The sequence below is a fragment of the Musa acuminata genome, chromosome BXJ1-6, assembly GCF_036884655.1.
Source record: "Musa acuminata AAA Group cultivar baxijiao chromosome BXJ1-6, Cavendish_Baxijiao_AAA, whole genome shotgun sequence".
Classification (NCBI taxonomy): Eukaryota; Viridiplantae; Streptophyta; class Magnoliopsida; order Zingiberales; family Musaceae; genus Musa; species Musa acuminata.
Window position 1 is genome coordinate 46,298,943 of NC_088332.1, and position 21,712 is coordinate 46,320,654.

The following is a 21,712-nucleotide window of genomic DNA, read 5'->3' on the forward strand; positions in this document are numbered from 1 at the left end:
ATATTTACCGAGAGATATAAATAGCTGCTTATTTAGGATGAGTGCCATGAAGCATATATATATATTTCCAGATGCTCATCCTCCAAGCTCCCAGGAATCACAGTCAAATCATATTGCATGATTGATTAGACATTAGAAGACAGTATATTCATCATAAATTAGTTCCATGTCTATATAAGAAAAAGACAATCCCCCCATTTCCATGGAAGAAGGAAGTGAAGCTTTATAAAATTTTTCCAGTCATTTTGTCATAATTTACAGAGGAAAGAATCCCAAGCACTTGCTTCTGGTCCACTCCAATTTCAACACCTTAATTTCTTGACAAAAACCTGCTACTCCCAACATCAATCTCTATCGTGAAATCTCGTATTTGGAGTACCCAAGCTGCTCCGTCTCCCAGTTCAGCTTCGAAGCCACTCTTTCATGTCGAGGGAAGTACTCCTGATGACACCAAACAGACAGACATCAGTTGGCTTTGTACACTTGCTATTTTGATCGTCCACTAAAACATAATATATCTCCGTAATGTCATTTGTATGTTTACCTCTAATTTCTTCATCAATTCTTTTGCCGTTGGAGCGGACAATATGATATGACGGGCATTTGGGCTGACGAAACCTTCTTCCACTGCCTTGTCAATGAACGATAGCAAGGAGTTATAGTATCCATCGACGTTCAGCAATCCTACCTGCACAAGACCGCTTGGGAGGGATAAGAACACGACCAGATGATTGATCTAAATAAGCGTTAACACCACCAGACGTTCAGCGATCCTACCGGCTTGTCATGGATGCCAAGCTGAGCCCACGTTATCACCTCAAGCAGCTCTTCAAGAGTCCCATATCCTCCTGCACACCAACATCTCATTCAGCTCCATGCAGATTTGGCAAAAGTACATCGCATAGCACAACAGGTATGCATACATGATCATCTTATCTAAGCAAAATTTCTACGTTTCAGTTCTGTCAAAGGAAGGTGAAAAGGGAAGACAAAGCGATGCTTAGATGAGTATCACGTATGAAGGTTCAGAAGAACGAGAAATGAGACTCTGTGGCTGTGCTGCTGTTTAGGGGGAGAAAACAAAAGCACAGAGAGAGAGAGAGAGAGAGAGAGAGAGAGAGATGCCCTGCGTGTGACAGTGCAGAGAAATCTGCAGGTTTTTATACACTAACCAGGTAAAGCAATAAAGGCATCGGAGCGCCTCGCCATCTCTGCCTTCCGTTGATGCATATCGGCGACTGCCTTCACCTCTCCTACGGTCTCCCCGGTTATCTGCAAGAAGCAACCACCCCAAGGCCCAAAAAAGCATGAATACAAACATACTGTAGAACGTAGCTTTTGTACCAGCAGAGACAGAGAAAGGCCGAAAGCTTTATTTAGCTTAGCATACCTCTCGAGGCATGAGTGTCTTGGGAATAACCCTGCGCGGTCAGACAAGTAGCATGACAAAGAGTGAGTGAACCGCACATGACCGAGGCGACACAGTCTACTCCAAAGAACAGTAGATGAGTCCGAAGCTTACCCTGTGACATGCCTCCCACCATCATGAACGGCCTGAGAGACCAACCCCATCAGTCCGACACTTCCCCCACCATACACCAGATCGATGTTCCTCGACACCTGAAGGAATCCCACCCAGTTTAGCGGCGGCAAAGAAGAGAAGAGAAGAGAAGAGAGACTGCAAGTTTCTCTATAGCTCGCCAGAGTTTTGATGTGCATCACACCACAACCGTAGATCTCTCAAGGAAGAAGAAGAAGAGGAGGAGGAGGAGAGAGCATACCAGTTCCTTGCCTAGCTCGATGGCAGCATCTTGGTAGCTTCTCTTCTTCCCCTGACTGCTGCCGCAGAAGACGCAGATCCTCGTAAATTTGGATGCTTTAGCTTCCTGCTTCCCCTCCATTCTTCTTGGCTCCCCTGTTTCTCCTCCTCTGCCTCTGTTTCCTATAGCTTTACCTCCGTCTTCCTTATGCTGCTGCAAGCGTCATTGGCGCAATGCAAACATCCACACTAGGCACTTTTCGGTGCGCTCTCCAGGGAGATTTATAAAGGCAACACGTGCTCACAACCAGAGACAGAGAGAGAGAGAGAGAGAGAGAGAGAGAGAGAGAGAGAGTCACAAAAGACGCCATGGACAGAGAGTAAATGATTATGGAGCTGTGTTCGAAATGGAGGGCCCGGCTGCCCCCTTCCTCGTTACTGATGTCTTTTCCCTCCATTTCCACTGCATCTCGGTTTGGTTTCCCTGCACAAGAAAATTGGACGAGTGAGTGAGACTGGTCTGGGAATTAGTACGTGTATATTTCATTCAATTATTGTGGTATGTATTGAGGAAGAAGACTCAGTGACTCACTCGCACAGTGACAGAGGGAGGAGATTAAAAATAAGCAGATGGCTCCGCATGCATTTGGGTGGCGAACGGAGGAGCAATATAATAAAAAGGCTCCTCCTTATCTGCAGCTTCACCTGCCGGACATGTCCTGCTGCATGCAGAGGAAACATATTGGTATTTTTATTGGACACGCCCTCTCCATTCCCCCATACCACCATCCCCCTCCTCACCAGACCAAGCATGCCCTCCTCCATCCACGCCATCCCTCCCATTGATTATACTTTGCCCTCTTCTCCCCTCCCCCCTTATCATTCTTCTCATCCTCCGATACCTTGTAACTTAAACCAATCCAGAATCCAATGTCCCATTCCCTCCTACAAAATCCTTTTTCTAATCCGTCCCCATTCCCCTAGCTCGTAGGAGCTAACTAAGCTCTCTTATCCCACTCTCACCGCAGGTAAGCATGCTTTTCCATCTTAGTTTTAGGCAAAAATGCGGATTCCTTGTCACGTCCGAGTTGAATTCCTCTGTGTACTGCCTCCGTTGTCTGTTTCGGTGTCTTTTGTCTTCCTACGCGTCTCGCATCTGAGACGAAAGATCCTTTTGGCCCTCCCAACTGCCGACCTCACATCTGATGAGGCCCATAACTTGCAGCTTACTTGTACTTGTCTGTAATGCAGGACATGGATAAATGTTTACTCGGTGTCTTTTCCCGGTCATCCTCTCGATATCCATAACTCGGAATGGAATAGACTTGCTCCACAGACGTGCACCTATACACGCGAAGCAGAATTCGATGGCCAAATCAACTCTCTTCTTTGAGACAAAAGACAGCAGCAGCACACACCAGTCACAAGCGGCTGCATCTCCACAGCCCACTAGTCGCTGACAAGGTGCTTAAGTTGACAAGCAACAAGGGAACCGAGTGAGAGCTCCATAAGCCTCCAATTGCTCGACCAAATGATTCAATATTCTCGATCGTTCCTTATCCGATGATTGTTCCCGAATGCAATGAATGGCTGAAGAAACCAGAGGGGCCATCACCAGGCCCTGCTGTTGGCCATTCAGAGCCAAGATATACAAATGCGAAAGACGGAAATGGCAGTATCTATTCAAAGCTTATTTATATTGGACCTAATGATTAAACTTTGCTTCTTCGCCACCTCTCCTAATCGCTGCATGCTCTGAGAAAAGAGGTGCCATCGTGAGGCTAATTAGGATCATGTGGGAGCAGAGATGGATGCCGCTTCCAGAAGAGGGGAGTGACAGAGTAGATGGACGAGAGGAGGAGGCTTCAGCCAATCGATGGGTATGCCGAAAAGACAAGCTGCCATTGCCATGGTCATCCGTGATGATACGGGCTGCTGGCCACAGTAAGCATCACCCACATGGTGGCATCAATAAAGGGTGATGATTGGGTCGGCTTTTGAGGCAGGTGGTTGTTCTTCATCTGTCTTCTACCGTGGGAGAAGGAAGGCGAGAAGAAGCTACAACGTGGTCGATGAAGGTTCTCTGATTACCGTCTCATGTAGTCGGGGCTGCCTGGCCACCATCATCATCACATCGGGGAGACTGGAGCTGATGGCCGGCGCTCGTGGCAGACCACTTGTACCCTTAGGAGGGTGCCGTATGACTGGGAGATAGAATGGCTCGGGCAGGAATCAATCGAGTACTGAGGCCTCGTTGATGAGGAGTGCTTCTCCGAGTCATAGTCCACCAGCCCCGTGTATGGGAATCGGTTGCGACGACTGCTTCCCAAACCAAGAAGACGTGTCAGAGGCGGGACGGGACCAGACCGGTCCGGTCCGGTTCAATATATATATATAGGCCCGGCGGGTTGGGCGGCTCCGATATATGGTGGACGAATCGCGAGTCGACTCGGTGAAATCGGTCGAGTTCTCCTAATCTCGTATAAACTCCTTATCAAGTATTAAAATAGAGGAGGAATAACTCAGCGAGGAGGGCCTGTCGACCATCTACGCTAACCCTAGCGTTTCCGCTGCTACCGTCGCCAACGTCGCCGGCCGATCACCTCTTCTTTGTCCTTGCCGCGGGCCGCCATCTCCCTTTCCTGAAGGTACCATCTCCTCTTGTCGCCTCTTTTCAAGTCTCGTGCCATCTCCTTTCCCTCCCTTCTTCTCTCTTCACCGTCCACCTCTCCTCTCCTATTCTCTCCCCTCTTACCCTCTTCTGCTATCTCGTCACCTCCCCGATCCTTCGGTGCCAAACTTTATATGTTTGCTGGATGATGTATCGAATTAGAAGATGACATCGGTTGTTAACAATACATTAGTATCGACTTGATTGCAAGGGTTCATGTCCGGTACGGCTGGATGCTTGGCGAACTACTGAACTCCTCTAAAGGCTTGATTTTTAGAAGCTTTGTGATTCGCTTTCCCTTTTCCAATCGAAAGAATCTGGATCTCGAAATACTTTTGTGAAAATCGTGTGCCAAAGTGTGAGATCTCTGATCAATTTGCTAGCTTGATTAATCTTTTGTTCTAAATGGGTTTTCTAGAACTGGCACCCCCGGGAGTCTGTTGAATTGGGTTCCTATATCGATCGATCGATATGGCAACTGAATCAAAGACTAGTGCTGCCCGCAAAGTTGGTCCGATGGTTCCTCCAGCTGAGATTTTGCATAAGGCTTCTCAATTTAAACGCTGGGGCAGGAAATATCCCTTCCTTCGATATGGTCTTCCACTCATTTCCCTTACAGTGTTGGGATCTGTTGGTCTTGCGCATCTCATACAAGGCAGGCAAGAGCAGTTCTCCATCAAAAGTATTCTTTTCAATATCTTAACAATGTTTTGTAGCGTATGATTTCTTAAAATGCGATCGTCTTGCTAATGTGTATTTTACCTGTTCTTTTCGATCATTGTTGCTCAGCAAAGAAGTAATAAAAGAAAAAGATGATCTGGAATGGGAGATTATCGAAACCACAAAAGCACTCACTCGAACCGGCCCCAAGGACAGCTACAAGCCTAGCAAGCTCTCTTTGGAGGAGGAGCTTAAGGTACTTGATCGCTTATAAGTTGGTGACTACTACTATGTTTCCCTTAACTGTGATCCAAACTTTTGCTCAACCAACCTGCAGGCTCTGCAACAAAAGATTGACATCAGCAATTATGAGTACAAGAGAATTCCCAGACCAAATGAAGGGAAAGATAGCAAGAATTGAGTAAAACAAACATGGTCAGCATCTTCTTTTGTATGGTGTAATCTGTGTTGGCTTTTAATAAGTGTCATGTTTTTTTGCTCCTAATGTTTGTAGGTCCACTATTTTGAAATGTTCTTTTCCCTTTTATTGTAAATGTTGATGACGCTAACAATAATCATGAAAATTTTCCATCAGTGGAGAGTCACAATAACCCCTGAATGGTAGATTAACTAGAAATTACCAAATCCTATTGTCATGATAAAATCTTTAACGTGAAGATCCATTTTCTTGTGAGTAGCATCAGCTTTTTGTACTGATTGGTGGTCATACGGACTCCATGGTTGTGGTCTTATGGCTGAGAGAATTTACCATGAGTCCATGATATGTCTGAAATAGGCAAGGCTATACCTACTTGGTGGAGTGATGTTGATCCATAGTTTCCTGTTTATACATAGAAATCACATACATGAAAGTTTCCTCTGTTCATAGTTTTGTTGTCTGATGTATCGACTGTTCTTTACGGGTTGAAGCATTGATCTAATAAAAGAAAAAGGAAACACTCGATGTTCTTGTAGAACAGGTGATTGCCATGATCTTTCTACCATCAGAACTGAGATCAAGAGGAGAAAACAAAACAATTCATTCCTACTTATCAACATCGTCGGTTGTCCAATAAAAAGATAAACAAAAAGTCGGCATGGTTTCTTGCCAGGTTCTACGGGCGGGAGAACTCAGGAGACTCTCCATACCCACTGCAGTGTAGGTGCTGTACTTCTTCTGTCTTCCTTATGATTGCCTCTATTGTGTTTGTGGTCTGCACAGAATTGCGACATCTTCTCGAGTCATATCTGTATGAATGATACCAACCATCTACTTAGAGGGACGACATATATGCCTGCATGAAGGATTCCAGACGGGGCTCCGTCAGGTCCACCGTCTCATCGTCCGATGAGCGCCAACTCCGACCATTTGATGTCAGCAGGATCAGCCTCTCCATGTGCTCAGCTGATACAGCCAGCTCCGGTTTTGCTTGGTGGTCACCGCAGGAGTCTCTTTCAACTGGCATTGGCAATGAACATGGATTATGGCATCTCCCGGAGACTGCTCGATTTGGATCCTTCCTTTCAACTGCAACTTCTGGAGTTTGACTTCCGCTGGTGCCGCGAATGCTGTGAGAGTATGAACTCTGAATAGTGCAAAAGAGAACCATTTATATGAACCTTTGGAAGTAAAGAAGATCTACGTACACAGCTTTACCTTTGGAAGCAAGCAAATAAAGGTGTTACATAACATGAACATTGGTCATATATCAACCAATGTTCAGTGTGATGTAGCCTGTTACAGATATTGCAAGTAAATGCATAATCTGGTACTCTATCAGCCAGGTATCACAGTGATCTATCTATTTATCAAAAGTTGCTTATAACTACTCTTGATCACAGTAATGTGGAATTGTTACTGAATAGTCATTCTGCTGGAGATAATACTGCACAAGAATAACAAGAATTTTCAAGTATGTGTTTGCAAGTAGTACATGTCATGTATCATGCACCATCACGCGCACAAAAAACCAATCTTCATGTAGCTGTGCTTGTGAATATACCGCGGACGTTTAAGTCGGTGTATGAACGATTGAGAACAAAAAGGTGGGAAAATTTGTGCATAAATGCATTGCTAAATTTTGGTATAGAGAATAAATGCATTGCTAAATTTTGGTATAGAGACAGGCACAACAGGCATTTTAGTCGTGAAAACTTTCTGGAAAGCAAGCAGCAGGAACAATGAAGCAATGACATGGGAATCATGGTTGAACTAATATTTCACACAAGTTAGGATTGTGCAATGACATGGGAATCATGGTTGAACTAATATTTCACACAAGTTAGGATTGCGCAATGACATGGGAATCATGGTTGAACTAATATTTCACACTAGTTAGGATAGCGATGAACTAATATTTCACACAAGTTAGGATTGCGCAATGACATGGGAATCATGGTTGAACTAATATTTCACACAAGTTAGGATAGCGAAAGAGAAGCGTATACGCATACCCAGAGAAGTGTATTGCCTGTTGGTATGTATCTCCTTCTAGACTTGTCGGGAGCAATCGTTAGGAGGATCTGAACAATTTCGCTCATGGTGGGTCTTAAATCTGGATCCCACTGGAGACACTCTCTGGCTAAGTGACCCATTATTTGCATCTCTTCTTCTGGGAACTTCCCTTTTAGAAGTAGGTCTGGTAGTTCTGACACAACAAGCTTGCTATTTTGCAGTCGACTTGTTGCCTACATTTTTATGAACATTTTAATTATTCAGATATGTAGATCTGAACAAATTAAAGGAACAATGAAAACAAAAAAAAAAAGCAGCATTAAACTAATTGCATATGGTAGCAAAATTGACTTGCTTTTTATGCACCCTTGATGATAAATTTTCTTTTATCTCACTAGAGATGGACACAGTGCAACTAGAATATTTAAAATCCATCCACTAGGATTGGAGTAGGACAGTAACCTGAAATGAAATCCCCTTCTTTCATATATTTAAACATTCTCGGAAAAATTGCGTGCAAGTTAATCTGTTTACTGCATCATGTTAAGATCTTAATAAAGAATAACAAAAATCAGCACCTGGGGAAAGATTGATACAAACCAAAGTCTCTTAAAGTTGAAACTAAAGAGGACTTACCCATATATGATGCTCAGGGGACTTACCCATATCACGAGGCTGTCCTCTTCTTTATTTGAAGACTTGAAGATGGGTTTCCGACCAGTGATCAACTCGAGAATAACCACTCCAAAACTAAAGACATCTGATTTTCGTGATGCCCTTCCTACAATAGCATATTCTGGTGCAAAATATCCAAATGTCCCCAGCATTCTTGCTGGTGAACTGGAACAACTAGTGAGATCATCAGTCATGAGATGTTTGGCCATACCAAGATCAGTTATCTGCATGAAAAATAAAAAGGCACAACACAGATTTAAAGAACAAGGACAAAGGAAAAGACTACAAACATTACAAAGGCCAGATTATTGAAAATGGAGCAACCATGAGAAATTATACCTATCCATAGTGTGCCAAAAAAATATTAAATTTCACATAATACTTAATAAGTTGGTCTTCCAATTTAAAGTTGAAAATTTAAATTTTCATTATATTATACTGAGACATTGAAAAGCAAGTTGAAATTTTGAGTTTTGATTTACAAGAATTTTAGATCTCATGCTACATAGTTTGATGATGAAGGAGCAACTTTAAAATGCTACTGCAAGTATGCAACACTGTTTTTATAGATGCAGCCTCCTAGTGGCTTCAACTCTAAATGCTGTTATTGACTGACAGGAGGGTTAAACATATTCTATTTTAATTATAAAAGAATCAAGAAAAGAAGAAGATGAGAAAGAGGAACAAATTAGCCCGACAGTTTCTTGATACTTGATCTCCTATTTATTTTAGTTATGCTTTACTAAGATTCAAAATAGCTCTGGCCTAAAGGATCAACTGGGGTACGAATAATATTTTAGCAGAAAAGCATCAACTAAGATCATTGTCCTATTTATTTTAGTTATGCTTTACTAAGATTCAAAATAGCTCTGGCCTAATGGATCAACTGGGGTACCAACAATATTTTAGCACAAAAGCATCAACTAAGATCATTGTGTTCCCAATGATCAGGGCTGCCTACAAAACAGGCAGGAATATTCTTCAGCACATCAATAGTGAGACAACTGCTTCATGAAAAGTACTCACCTTAGCTCTATAATTGTCATCTAAAAGAATGTTGGTGGACTTGATGTCTCGATGCAGAATCCTGGGAGCAGCTGCTTCATGAAGGTATTCTAGGCCCTTTGCAGCTCCCAATGCAATTCGTACACGTGTTTCCCAATCCATTGGTTCCTTTCCCCCTCTTGCATCCAAACAATCTCTCAAATTTCCATTAGGCATATATTCAAATACCAGGAGCCTTTCCAGTTGCCTTCCCTGGGTTTCAATGCAGTATCCAAGCAAAGGCACCACATGACAATGGTTAAGCCTTGATATCAGTTCAATCTGTAAAAGGAAGGTTTGAAAAGTTCAAATGTAATTGCTTTTAGATACTCGGAACAACAGGAATATGGATAACAATGCAAATGAATCAACAATGTGCCACCTTCTGACTTTTGTTTAGTTCACTTATTTTATGTTAAATCAGCCATTGGCTAAAAAGAAAAAAATTCATCCAGAAGACGTAATACGGATGCCAAAGACAAGGTAACCAAGATCCAAAACAGAATAACCTACAATATAAAGCAACACTTTCACCCAAACAGAATAAACAGTAAAATCATAGGATATTGCTTGAACAGACCAACCAGATGTAAAATTCAGAATGAAGCTTATAATAAAGAAAATCTTCTGTGTTAGAGTGTTAAGAACATGATTAGACCACTCACAAAGAATGAGCAAGAATTGGACACTTACGAGTGGCGTTTAGACAGTACCTCATATAGAAATTCAGAATCAGCTTCTGAACCTCCTAGCGGTCTTAATTTTTTTATAGCAACAATTCTTCCATCCTTAAGCTGACCACAGTAGACATTGCTGCTCCCTCCAACCCCTATTAGATTGTTATCTGAGAATCTATTGGTTGCTTGCTCCAGTTCAACATAGGAAAATTGGACAATTACACCAGGTAAAATTCCACTTCCACTTCCAAATATGTATGTCAATTTTTGTATGACTCCTGCAGCATAGAGAATTTCTTTTACCATTAGTGACAACCACTAGATGGATGCACGAGTTTCGCTTCAGAAAAGCACATACAACAAAATTGAATATTTGCTTTCCAACAATAAAGTTGATGTAGCAGCAAAAATTTGAAAAGCAAAAGTATCAGACAATTCCGAACCAACTAAATCAAATACATGAGGTTTCAAACAGTGCAGGAATATCATGCACTACGCAAACAAGAAGGCTTCTGATGTTTCTTCTGCTTATTAGAACTGTAATAGAATGGCAGCAGGCAATGAGTCATTCAACATTCCTGCGTCCAAATCATTTATTGCCAATCAAACAGGCAATGAGTCAGCAAATCATATCAAGTGCAAAAAGTGCTAAACAGACAAAACGGAGGTATGCCGACTTTACAGATCTTACAATAGGTTGTTCACCCATGAGAAACAGAATTTCCCTTCTAACAATTTCTCTGATCTCAAAAGGGAAAATAAGAAAGAAGCAAGAGCAACGAAACTGAAAAAAAAAAAAAAAACAATCTTCTGCAATCCTAATCAGAAACTTACCTGGATAATTATACTATACCTGAGATAGGCTTGAAAAAAAGACCGATCTTGTTTCGTTGCTGTGGAAACGAAGCAGATCGATGACTTATCAAGTTTATTGTACTGTTCCAACTCGAGTCTTTCTCAGATGAAATTTGCACTTGTCGCATGGAAAGTCTATCCTTGTAATAGAAACAATATGCAGCCACAGCTAACAATGCTATGGTTGCAAGTACAACACAGAGAAGCAAGATGACTAAAACACCTCTGTTAGATAGGTGCTTCTTTGCTGCCACAGATGTTCCTGTGGGATCTGGACAAGGCATAAAAGAATTGATAAGTAACCCAAGCAAAACACAAAAGATAATGATTGTAACCTGAATCAACAAATAATATGGAATTTATGAGCATTCAACAACAAAACGAATGTCCGCCAGATATGATCCCCAAAGTGAGCTTCTGACTTGGCAGAATATTATGTTCAGCTACATAACATCAAGCAGACAAAAAGAACACAACTTTGTACAGCATAGGAAGTTACCTGAGGTGCAGTTGCAGGTGGTAAAACAAGTAGTATCATGGATGTCGCCAGGGACCTGAGGACCTAGTATTGCACATGAGCAATTCCATGTACTTCTATCTGAACCTCCTGTTACTATCACAAGAGAAAAGTTAATTTTGTAATGCTCTTAATGCAGGAAAAACCATGTTGAATATGCAGAGAGCACCATATGAGATACAAAAGGAAAAGGAACGCGTATGGAGTCTAAGAATAGCAAGGATTAGAAAAAAAATCTACTCTAGAAACTAACAAGGCTTTGGCCTAGTTGAATTCCTTCCTCATCTTGAAGAGGTTCTAGGTAGTAGGTAAGATAAAGAATACTCATAGTAGTGTTAAAGAAGTCAACCTAGCCCCCCTCGCACTCATTACTGGACTTCCTACTGCAGATGCATAAGCTTTGAGAATTACAAATTGTTTCTAAGTCTTAACAATAGGTTGAACCCTTTCATTTCAGGTTTCAGTAGTACTTAAACTATCTAAAATACTAACATGGACCAAATGATCTCAAAGAACCTTCTCAGAACATGATATTTTCCGTGAAGCTGAGTTCACCAAAATGGTTTTGAAAATATAGTCTTGAAGAGTATGCAAAATCAATACAAGGATGTCAAATATGATCCATGTATAAAATTGACTGTTAACTTGCTCCTATTGACTTTCACACTACAAGCCATAATATTCCTAACTTGATCCTCTCCATACCCTACATTGGATGAAGCCTTGTGCACTAGTCCCCCTTCCATTATATAAACTAACTGTACTTTAATTTACAGATGTCACCAATCAGACGCATGTTGCATCAAAGAATGGACATACCAATCAATAATGTTTCTGTAAAAATAAAGGATTGAATGTATTCCATGCACGAGATAGTCTGCTCGTCTTATTCTTTTTTACACTAACACAAAAACCATATTAATCTCCTTCAATATCCTTTCAAAAACCCATTCTTATATCCATTTTATGTTATTTTAGATCAAAATAAACCACTGCATGACAAACCAAAACAGTTTTTCTGCTTATCATGATTAGTTAGACCATAAAATCCAATTATTGATGTTGTACGATGACATTTAAGCCTTCTTGAAAACAAAGAAGACATGAACAATCTTAACATTTAATTGGGTAATCATAAATCCTAAAAGCTTCAATGGTTAGAAAAGGACTTAATATATGCGTTAACATCCCTTCTCATGAGCAAGTCATTACACCTGAGGTGTGAATGAAGCCTAAGCGTATGGCATAAACCCAAATGAAGACCGATTGTTGCAAGAATATTTTTAATTAAACACTGCGAAAGAGGGCCTGATATATGATTCAAACTCAATACTTGATTTATCACCATCATAAAAATTTAATTCAATGACCAGTAATCCCAAGAGCTTAAAGCTATTAGATCAACAATGCCAGGCTATGCTTTGACAAACCATGCAAAATGGCATTTTTTTTCTAATGTCATTTGTTATCCTCGCTATTCATTGAGAAAAGCTATCTGATTGATCGAATAAACATTGGATCAACTCATGATCATGGGCTTGATAACCAATCCCTCATTATACTATGAATCAAGCATGCCGTTTCTTGACATAAATATCAGTGAAATCAGCAAAAGCAATTAATTAGCAATGACAAAGGATACCAATCAAAAAATTAATAAATCATGATAGTAACAATTCTGAGCTGACTTAAAATCCAGTCGAGGATGTCATAAAAGAAAACAGAGTTCCAGGTGAACTAAAAAGTCTAGGGTAGCTGATTAAAGTTATACCAGGAGTGCATCCACAGGATTCCGAACAATTAGATGCAGGAGTATAATTTGAAGCAGCTATAGGACCAGCAGCACATACACAAGTCCACTTTACTGTATCTGGCTGATCTCTGGTGTCCTCTGTAACGAGTAAAAGAGAACCAAATTTAGTGATGTATCCTGAGAATTGACGCTGCACAAAGATCATTAAGTTCTAAAATTTTGTATATGGAAGTTGAAAATGGAGAGACAACCACCTCAACTTATTTTCAATATAGAAGAAATTTGATACTGACCACAGGATGTAAATTGAATTAAGAGAAGCCAACTAATAGAAGCCAAGGCAACTCTTGAATGTAATTCCATCGACTTCATCCAGACCCTCTGTCAGAGAGGCATTAAAATCTACGCTTCCAACGAGTGCCTGTGGAAGTATAAATCAAAGTGAATATGGAATATCAGCATAACACACAATGAATATCTACTAGCAAAATTAAGCATTGATCTATCGGAACTACTTTTACCTTTCATGTTCTAGCATGGTAACGGAAAACATGGTATAGACTAGAACAAAAACTACACCATAAAGACCACTGAAACGAAGAAATCAGATCCTTCATGAAAAATTAGAAAGTAGGCCATTAGTCACTCACCCACCTATATGTAGCAGAGTAACAACAGCTTATTAAGCTCCCTATTTAACATCCTAAGGTTGCTTAACCTACTAAAAAAACCACTACAAGAAAAGGTGAGTTCCTTGTGGCCTCGATTTTAGTTAAAAAATCATCACTCTGATAGTTTTAGAAAACATGCAAAGCATTATGAAGAAGTATCAGTCAAACATTTAAAAGGCCTTACTTAATGATCTTTGACCAGATGGTTTGATCCCAGCTTGCCACAAAAATTATCCAAATGCTATTTAGCCACACAAATTGACATGCCGCCATATAGAAAAGCCACAAGGAGGAATAGAGTATGAATGAAGCATGAATCAGCGAACACATCATAAATTTATATGGTTATCCATAAAAAAATAATTAGCATACCAAACAAGAAATAAAACCCAAACCAATGATGGATTGAAACTATAAAAAAAAAAAAAAAAAAAAAAAAAGGAAAGTCACCAACACGTAGGAGTCGTATTCGGCCGAACAGAAATCCGCCTCGTTCGCTAGAGTTGATCTCAAGCATCAATCATTTCTCTTTCCCCTTTTCCTTTTTGTTTATTGGGGCTCGAGCTCCAGCATTCGGCGACATCCCCTCACCATATGCCGATGCTTGCCGATGAGGACGGTAAGACAATTCAACAAGCACCTTCGAGGAGGAGGAGGAGGTTGGGTAAATATGGATGGGTTAGGTGGAGTGGCGCCCCAAATCCAAGAAAGAAGAAGAGAGGCAGGCAGGCGGACACAAATCAGCTGCTGGTGCTGCAGCTGAACTCGCCAAATTGGATTTTTGGATGGTTGGATGGCTGGATCGAAGCAAATAGGAGGCGATGGTGATGATGCAGATAGCAGGAGAACTCCTCTCGTCCAACCCAAATCGAAACAAAAGAAAGAAACGACCACCTCTCCCTCACTTCCTCCGAAAGAGAGAAAAACGTAGGGAAGGAATCCCCTCACCAACCTGACAGCGGCCTCTCAACCGTCCCCCCCATTTACAATCAAGTATCTTTCATCTCATTATATGCGACTCTCGCTATCAACGAGAGGAGAAACTAAATCAAACCCCTTTTCTCTCTCTCTCTCTCTCTCTCTCTCTCTCTCTCTGTCTCTCTGGCTGCGTGGGCAGCGACAAAAGAAAACAAGAAACTCTCTCTCCTGCAGCAAATGTTCAAACTGATCAACGGTTACTTCCTCTTTCTACAGAGAAAGCGAAAAGAAGAGGGAAATAGGACAACTTCGCTTCCAAGGCACTTATGAATCCACGCCACCGACATAATCGTATTGCAAATAACAACAATAGCAACAATAATGTACGGGTAAAATGGCAAATCTTTGAGTGACGTCTGCAAGAAAACGATATGCTCATGGATTTCCTTCCTCGTGAACGAATTTATTGCCGAAGCAAAGCTAGCTAGCGAGCGAGTCAGCTGAATTAGATTAGATTCTCTTCGACTTCTTTTCGAATTAACTGATGTTATATTTCGTACAATTACGGGTCCACCGCAGCGCAGCTGTGTCCGCTACAGGTCACAGTGTCGGCGGGATCCGAGGGGGATCGACGCATGATCCGTGGATGGGGATCCGTGCCAGCACTACAACTTCCGACATCACCGTGACGCGGGGGGGCGCCTTCTCCAGGAGGTGGTTGTGTCGCCCGGACTTCGTTCCTTCCCCATGCGCGGAAACCGATCCGTGGAATGCAGCGACCCTTTTACCGAACCTTGCAGTTTGCTTTCGTTGGATCTCGAGGGCCTTGCGGTAGATCTCGATGTACTGCTCCATGGATTGTGATTGATGTGATCAATAAAAAGAAGAAAAAAAATAAAGAAACTTTTGTTCTTGAGCATGATTAAGCCAACCCAAATAGTATTGTCCATTGCAAAAGCAGCAGCTGATTCCAAACTTTCTACCGACGCCATAAAGGCTGATGAGAACAAGAGCAATTATTTACGGCGACAGAAGCGGGTCAGTCGTCGCAATCGTACGCTCACTATGTGTCGGCCGGCGGGTATTTATTGCAGCTTATTTCTGCATCATTTTGTATTTTTGCCTTTGTATTTGATTAGCGTCGGCGAATGAGGAGAAAGAAAGAAACAACAGACCAAAAATGAGCTCATCCATTAACCAATTAAATAAATTCCTTAGAGAGAGAAGAAGCGATGGGTTATGTATGGAAAGATAATATAAAAAAAGGAGAATAAGAACAAAAAAAAAGAAAAGAAAAGGGGCCCGGGAAGCTGGAGGTGGAAGTGGGGGTTGATGCTGCTTCAATGCTACAGGCGACACAAAGGGAAGCATTCGGATGAGCAAAGAATGTCGAAGATTATATATATTAATCCTCCTTACATTTTATATTCAGTAGAAGTATAATTTTATTAGATTATATGATTCTATTTAATTAGATAAAATATATTATAAATTTAATTAGATTTTAGTTATGATTATCAATCAATAAAAAAAATTCATTGATATGGTTCTTTAGAAAATAATCTTGATGATACTATCTCTCTTATTTATTTATTCTAGATTCCTTGATCTTATCTATAGGTAGGTAGAATCTCTTAATCTTCCTATAAAGAATAGAAAGAGAGGATGAGAGCCTAGTTTATCCTATATATCCGTGTTATTGCTGCCTGTTGTTTTGGATTACATAACGTATTCTTGGACCTAATAAAATTTTTTGAATGACATCGAAAGATATGCACATCTCATATTCGATTCATTGTTATTTGATTTTAGTTCTTAGCATTTAATTTTTTCGTATAGCAATAACATGATTATATTTTTTATATTTACAATTGATATCGGAGCATATTTTGAAATCAAATTTCTTATATCGTCAAAGCATTAGATTTGTTTTATATTAGATCTATTTTGTGTTATCATCGTTTGCCTGTGAAGGGTGTTCCAATCTATTTAGTTTATCTTGTCCATCTTAGTTTCTTGCTTATGAGCGATGAAGGTTTCTTGTTCACACGGATGAAAGCGTGCTCCTCGATTTTGATTAATGGGTTGTAGTTAGTAGCTTACTATTAGCTACAACATTACGAAGGGTGATGGTCCGCTATGATCTACAATAAAGACTAATGCTATTGATGACACTCACAATGGTAACACCCAAAAAGGAAATTACTCGTGGCCCAAGGGGGCACTCGGCACTTTGATCGTGACCATCACTATATCGAAGAGGTCGATGGACTACATCGCAACAACATTGAGGGCAGTGTAAGTGGTCGCAGTTTCATTAGTGGACAACGTGCAACACCTTTAGGCATTGTGATAGAAGTTTCGCACGATGACGCACACACCAATTGACCCTATAGGGTACTCGTAAAGTTGTCAACCAATATAAATATAGATGAGTCTTTCATAGCATAGTTCATTCTTAATTTTCTTCTTCCTCGGTTTAGATCATTCAAGATTCACTTTATAAAAAAAAAAAAAAAAAAGATAAATAAGACTTGAATGAGTTAGCTAATATATATGATTAGAAAAAATTAATGTTAAGATAAGAAAGTTCTCATAATATTTTGACTATTAGAATGACACACATATAATATTCGATCTATTATTATTTATTTTTAATGTTTGGAGTCGAAATTTTTTTTATAACAGTTGCACGATGATAGATTTTTTATATGCTTACAAATCTAACCCATCGTGCATCAGCCTGATTCTGGCCCAATCAATTAACAGACCAACGAGAGAACAAAAACCTGCCAAGATCATGAAACCAATTGGAAGGACGAACACAAAGGTGGTTCCATTTGGAATCATATTAAGATGGCGAAAGAGCAAGCAACAATAGGCAACATCAATTGCAGGCTCCTCTGGAGAGCACTCAAGTTTTGCATCCCATTGAATCACAGCGGATTACGAAGAAGAGGAGCTCAGGACGTCAACTCTGCGGACAAAGCGAAACATTGTTCCAGATAATTATTAGTACAATCTTTTTCTTACATATACACACACATATAGCCCAATTCCTGCTCTTGTTAACCATCCCAACTTATTCATTTGCAATAAAACAATAACTCCAGCACCAATTTAAAATCCTCCGGATCATCTCCCTCTCTCCTCTTTCTTCAATGTCTCCCACCCAATCTTCCCTCGTCACAGAAGAACAGGAGAAAATAGGACACCGACTACAAATAGCAGGACAGATCCATCTGTTTCCACAAGTAATTGGAAACCAACTATCTGGGTTTTGGCCCGGCTGGGAATGACCTTGTGTGTCGCATCTTCGGATTTGAACGCCGAGTCGCAGGACTAAATGTTTGGGACCTCTGCAGCATGTCAACCATGGAAGGCGTCTGATAGGATTGAACAAAGCTGCCACTTTCTGTCATGTCCCCACGTGTAGTTGCTCTCTGGCACAAGTGTGAGCTCAACCCTGACAGAACGTATGCCCGACCAGTTGCCTCATATCTTTGCTGGCTCACCATCCTCTCCTGCATCTCTTTCAGCTCTGCGTCCAGGCTTACGCACAACCGGTCACCGGATTTCCCAGCCTCGGACTCTACAATTCTTTTCCGGCAATCCTCCAGCACAGAAACAGCCTCCGATAGTTCACCACGTTCGGCAGCTGCCCTTGCTTCCACCATGGCCTCTGCAGCTTGGAGCCGGTTCCTTTGACGGTCCACCTCGAGCGACATCGTTTGTGACACCACCAACACTGGCCTAGGGATCTTTACTTGTACAGCTTCCGGACGCATTACCTCCTTCGTAACAGGGTCTCCGTAGGCACAGCTAACCTTGAGCAATGGAGTGTCGACGTCGGCGGCAGGAACATTGACTGAAACCAGATAGTCCCTCTCTTCATCTGCGTACATGTCCCCGGCGGCTACGGTCCCACTGCGTCCATCATCTGCAACCCTACTGGGATATCTGCCTGATTTTATACATCGAAGGTGCACATCAGGGTGCAAGCATTCCAGCCTCACCTGCATTTCTTGCACCACCACACTAAGAAGACCTCCGATACACTGTGCAAATGCATCTTGGATTGCACCCTCAGCCTCGATGAATGAGAATGTCCCGCCAGAGGTCTCGGAGATGGAATGCATCGATGCGGAGTCATGGTCGGAGCCAAAGCCAAATACATGAACGGGCACGTGATGCGCACTTCCGTCTCGAATGGAGGACGGCACAAGTGATCGGTAGTCTGGTTCCGTCGCTTGTCCGTTGCGAATGGTGGGAGTAAATATGTAGGTGTCCTGCCCATCGGAGAGGAGAATGATGCTGCAGACGGGATTCTTCTCCTTGCGATCTTCAATCACTTTGGCACCCTTCCTGAGTCCCTCTGCTATATTTGTTCCGCCACTTGTTGTCAGCAAATTGACCGCCTGCAAGGCCTCCTGGCGGCCAGACTCCGACATCCGGCGGAGAGGAAACAGCCTTCGTGCTGTAGAGGAGAAAGTGATCACTGAAAGACGGTCCGACGGACCGAGGTTTTGGATCACAAACCCCATAGCCTGCTTCAGAAGTGCAAGCTTCGTGCCCGACATGCTACCACTGACATCAAGCACCGTGACCAGGTCAACTGGAGCTCGATAGCTTCTGGGAACTTGGGCATCACCATGGACATCTTTGCCGGGATTCTGTGTTCTGGGAACAAGAGGTGCCTTGAGATGAATCAGAACGGTAAAGTTCTCCGTAGAAGCTGACTGCGAAATGGCTGGATACTCCGGGAATGTGCTTATCTCCACCATCTTGGCACATCCATGCGGGGGAACTCCGGAAACCCTGGTTGGGGAGCCCAGCGACTCATCATCATCGAAGACGCTACGCTCTGAGCTACGCAACAGGGGCACAGAGTTCTGGCGCCGAATGTTCATGTGACCCCCGTGATGGGGCCAAATCACTGGGTTAATTCTGGATCTTACATGAGAGGACTCAGCAAAGGAAGGACCTTGGAAGGGAACTTCCTTCCATTTAGCTCTACAAACTGGACAAACATGGTTGCCGAACTTCACATTTGAGGCAATGCAGCGGAAATGGAAGCTATGGGAGCATTCTGCAGTGAAGAGGGCATGACCTTGCCCCGGTTTCATGGTCGCCAGACAAATAGCACATGTCCTCTATGGATATACAAGTAAGGTTATTAGCTTTCATGAAGCATGTAAACATTATGTTGCTACAGAGGACAAAGGGAAGAAACTTATCTTTAGTGTAGAAATTGCATAAGAATAAGAACAAGAAAAAGGAAACACAAATGGACAAATAGGGGAAACACAACACAAGCAATTTCATATAGAAGAAAACATCAAATTCAATATGTACCATTAAAGAAAGCATACTGGAATAACAAATGAGTTAGCAATTTCATATAGAAGAAAACATCAAATTGCTTTAGCCCAATTCCCAATATGGTACCAATAAAGCAAGCGTACTGGATTAACAAATGACTTAGGGAAACAACTGCAAAATCGCCAATGTTGAATGCGATATTAAAGGTCGGAAGAAAGAAGAGGGGCTGGACAAGCACAAGATTATCACTAATTAGATCATACGATATTTATGCTCTTACCCTTTTACGTTGGTCTTTAATCTGTGATGCTTGCTACAGAGAAAACCAGGGCATGGATCTAAAAGGATGAACTGAAGCCAAGGGAAAAATTTTTGGCCAATGAATCGTGACGCTCTTCGGTTCGTATATAATAGAGGGAAAAAAGGGGAAATAAGCTACAGCACCCGAATGGATGAGCAGATGGCTCCTAAACAGATCCAGAGTTGAATACCACAAGGGAATTATGTAGAGCTTCATTTGCGGGCAGAGCAAACCTCAGGCACTCGCCAGACCCCAAAAATCGCAAGTCCCATGTAAATCAAAGAGGAATTCGAGGCCTAACATAATGCGTCCGTCGATCGGTTGACCGACCGATTCGAAGGTGATAAGTACAATGGAATCTTACTTTGGAGGATCCGCTGCCGGATCTGGACGCCCGCGCCCAGAGGCTGGAGGACGACAGGCTAGGAGCGTTGAGCGCCGGGGCTCCGAGATCCGAGAACTCCGTCTCCAGCGAAGCGTCGTCGTCCCGCCTGTCAGGGGGGCTGGCGTCACCGCTGCCATCGACGGCCTCGGAGGAGTAGAGGCAGAGGTTTAAACCCCCCAGGGCGAGCTTGGCTTTCCTCCACCCGCTTCCCACCATCTTTTTATTCTTCTTTCCTTCAATATTTTTTTCGAGGCCGGCAAGAGAAGAGGCGGGGAAAAGTGGATCAACAGAGAGATCGAGCTCCGGGATCGGGGGGCTACGGAGCCGAGGGTTCCGCTGGAAGAAGAAGAAAAAGAGATCTTATGCGCCTGCCGCCATAGCAAGCACACACACACACAAGCTGGCGGTGGTTATGACAGAGAGACTTTTTGGCGAAGCAGATGACAGCAGCGACGCGATTATTCATTCGTTAAATTGAAAATGCTATAATTATCTGGACGAATTTTCGGAAAAATCCCCCCTTTTTTTTTTTCTCTAAGATGTTATCTTTTATATTTCTTAAAAATAACCCTATTTCTTATAATTTCTGAAATATTATACATAAAGACTGTTTATAGAATCTATAAACTGATGTCTTTTTAAAACAATATAAATCTATTTATAAATCTTGGTATTTAATTATTGTGACTGATGTATTTATTTTTTTGTTGCCCTCGTATTTGTTTCGTGGGTAACTCTTCGTGGTGTGAGAGGACCATGGTGGCCCACAGGGCCAATTTTACTCTTCGCATGATGTCACTGTCGAGCCATCCTGGGTCAGTCAAGTAGAGGGTATAAGACTGGGCCATTAACCATCGCGTCGATCGACATGGAGCCCACTTCACGGACCAATGGGGGCTGCCCAACTGGATCGGCACCGAGACATGTATGCTTCAAAATTCTACGCGCACGCGATGGCGAGAGCAGGAAAGAAACAACCAAAGAAGGGGCGACGCACGAGTCATCCATCCCTACGCTTCGATGGGTGCGTGCCTACTGCGTACCACCAC

At 42.1% G+C, this 21,712-nt stretch overlaps 4 protein-coding genes across 11 annotated transcripts; 1 reads left to right on the plus strand and 3 right to left on the minus strand.

Annotated features, from left to right (window-relative positions):
- Window positions 1-8: 8 nt before the first annotated feature.
- Window positions 9-2,017, minus strand: LOC135677388 (cytokinin riboside 5'-monophosphate phosphoribohydrolase LOG3-like). Its single transcript, XM_065189669.1, has 7 exons — window positions 1,782-2,017; window positions 1,523-1,620; window positions 1,391-1,421; window positions 1,173-1,272; window positions 778-848; window positions 545-688; window positions 9-441 (listed from the first exon to the last, which is right to left on the minus strand). Exons 1-7 carry the CDS (start codon window positions 1,899-1,901, stop codon window positions 352-354), a joined length of 654 nt encoding a protein of 217 aa, XP_065045741.1. The 5' UTR covers window positions 1,902-2,017; the 3' UTR covers window positions 9-351.
- A 2,230-nt stretch (window positions 2,018-4,247) lies between these two features.
- Window positions 4,248-6,919, plus strand: LOC103989947 (uncharacterized). Of its 2 annotated transcripts, XM_065189678.1 has the most exons (5): window positions 4,248-4,407; window positions 4,849-5,089; window positions 5,220-5,346; window positions 5,428-5,525; window positions 6,313-6,919. In XM_065189678.1, exons 2-4 carry the CDS (start codon window positions 4,902-4,904, stop codon window positions 5,509-5,511), a joined length of 399 nt encoding a protein of 132 aa, XP_065045750.1. In that variant the 5' UTR covers window positions 4,248-4,407; window positions 4,849-4,901; the 3' UTR covers window positions 5,512-5,525; window positions 6,313-6,919. The 2 variants fall into 2 exon arrangements, with proteins under 2 accessions (XP_065045750.1, XP_009407191.1); XM_009408916.3 differs by lacking the exon at window positions 6,313-6,919 and having other exon boundaries at window positions 5,428-5,684.
- LOC135677390 (receptor-like serine/threonine-protein kinase NCRK) lies at window positions 6,102-14,984 on the minus strand. 7 transcript variants are annotated; one of them, XM_065189675.1, is made up of 10 exons: window positions 14,192-14,984; window positions 13,360-13,487; window positions 13,085-13,204; window positions 11,296-11,403; window positions 10,795-11,067; window positions 9,978-10,219; window positions 9,247-9,546; window positions 8,208-8,444; window positions 7,545-7,778; window positions 6,102-6,676 (listed from the first exon to the last, which is right to left on the minus strand). In XM_065189675.1, the coding sequence occupies exons 2-10, from the start codon at window positions 13,436-13,438 to the stop codon at window positions 6,365-6,367; spliced, it is 1,905 nt and encodes a 634-aa protein (XP_065045747.1). In that variant the 5' UTR covers window positions 13,439-13,487; window positions 14,192-14,984; the 3' UTR covers window positions 6,102-6,364. The 7 variants fall into 7 exon arrangements, with proteins under 7 accessions (XP_065045747.1, XP_065045744.1, XP_065045743.1 ...); XM_065189672.1 differs by having other exon boundaries at window positions 11,296-11,409; window positions 14,188-14,844; XM_065189671.1 differs by having other exon boundaries at window positions 11,296-11,409; window positions 14,192-14,842.
- Window positions 14,985-17,633: 2,649 nt separating this feature from the next.
- On the minus strand, window positions 17,634-21,080 carry LOC135677392 (E3 ubiquitin-protein ligase WAV3-like). Its single transcript, XM_065189679.1, has 2 exons — window positions 20,643-21,080; window positions 17,634-19,808 (listed from the first exon to the last, which is right to left on the minus strand). The coding sequence occupies exons 1-2, from the start codon at window positions 20,877-20,879 to the stop codon at window positions 17,925-17,927; spliced, it is 2,121 nt and encodes a 706-aa protein (XP_065045751.1). The 5' UTR covers window positions 20,880-21,080; the 3' UTR covers window positions 17,634-17,924.
- Between the last annotated feature and the right edge of the window lie 632 nt (window positions 21,081-21,712).

Coding starts and splice junctions, on each gene's coding strand:
- LOC135677388 (XM_065189669.1), bottom strand. CDS start 1,901: ATGGAGGGGAAGCAGGAAGCTAAAGCATCCAAATTTACGAGGATCTGC. Junction 1,422..1,522: donor GGTGGGAGGCATGTCACAGG/GTAAGCTTCGGA, acceptor CTGACCGCGCAG/GGTTATTCCCAAGACACTCA. Junction 849..1,172: donor TGCCTTTATTGCTTTACCTG/GTTAGTGTATAA, acceptor GTTGGTGTGCAG/GAGGATATGGGACTCTTGAA.
- LOC103989947 (XM_065189678.1), top strand. CDS start 4,902: ATGGCAACTGAATCAAAGACTAGTGCTGCCCGCAAAGTTGGTCCGATG. Junction 5,090..5,219: donor GCGCATCTCATACAAGGCAG/GCAAGAGCAGTT, acceptor ATTGTTGCTCAG/CAAAGAAGTAATAAAAGAAA. Junction 5,347..5,427: donor CTTTGGAGGAGGAGCTTAAG/GTACTTGATCGC, acceptor ACCAACCTGCAG/GCTCTGCAACAAAAGATTGA.
- LOC135677390 (XM_065189672.1), bottom strand. CDS start 13,438: ATGAAGTCGATGGAATTACATTCAAGAGTTGCCTTGGCTTCTATTAGT. Junction 11,068..11,295: donor CACCTGCAACTGCACCTCAG/GTAACTTCCTAT, acceptor TGCCTTGTCCAG/ATCCCACAGGAACATCTGTG. Junction 6,677..7,544: donor CAGGCAATACACTTCTCTGG/GTATGCGTATAC, acceptor TGCACTATTCAG/AGTTCATACTCTCACAGCAT.
- LOC135677392 (XM_065189679.1), bottom strand. CDS start 20,879: ATGGTGGGAAGCGGGTGGAGGAAAGCCAAGCTCGCCCTGGGGGGTTTA. Junction 19,809..20,642: donor CCGGCAGCGGATCCTCCAAA/GTAAGATTCCAT, acceptor GTATATCCATAG/AGGACATGTGCTATTTGTCT.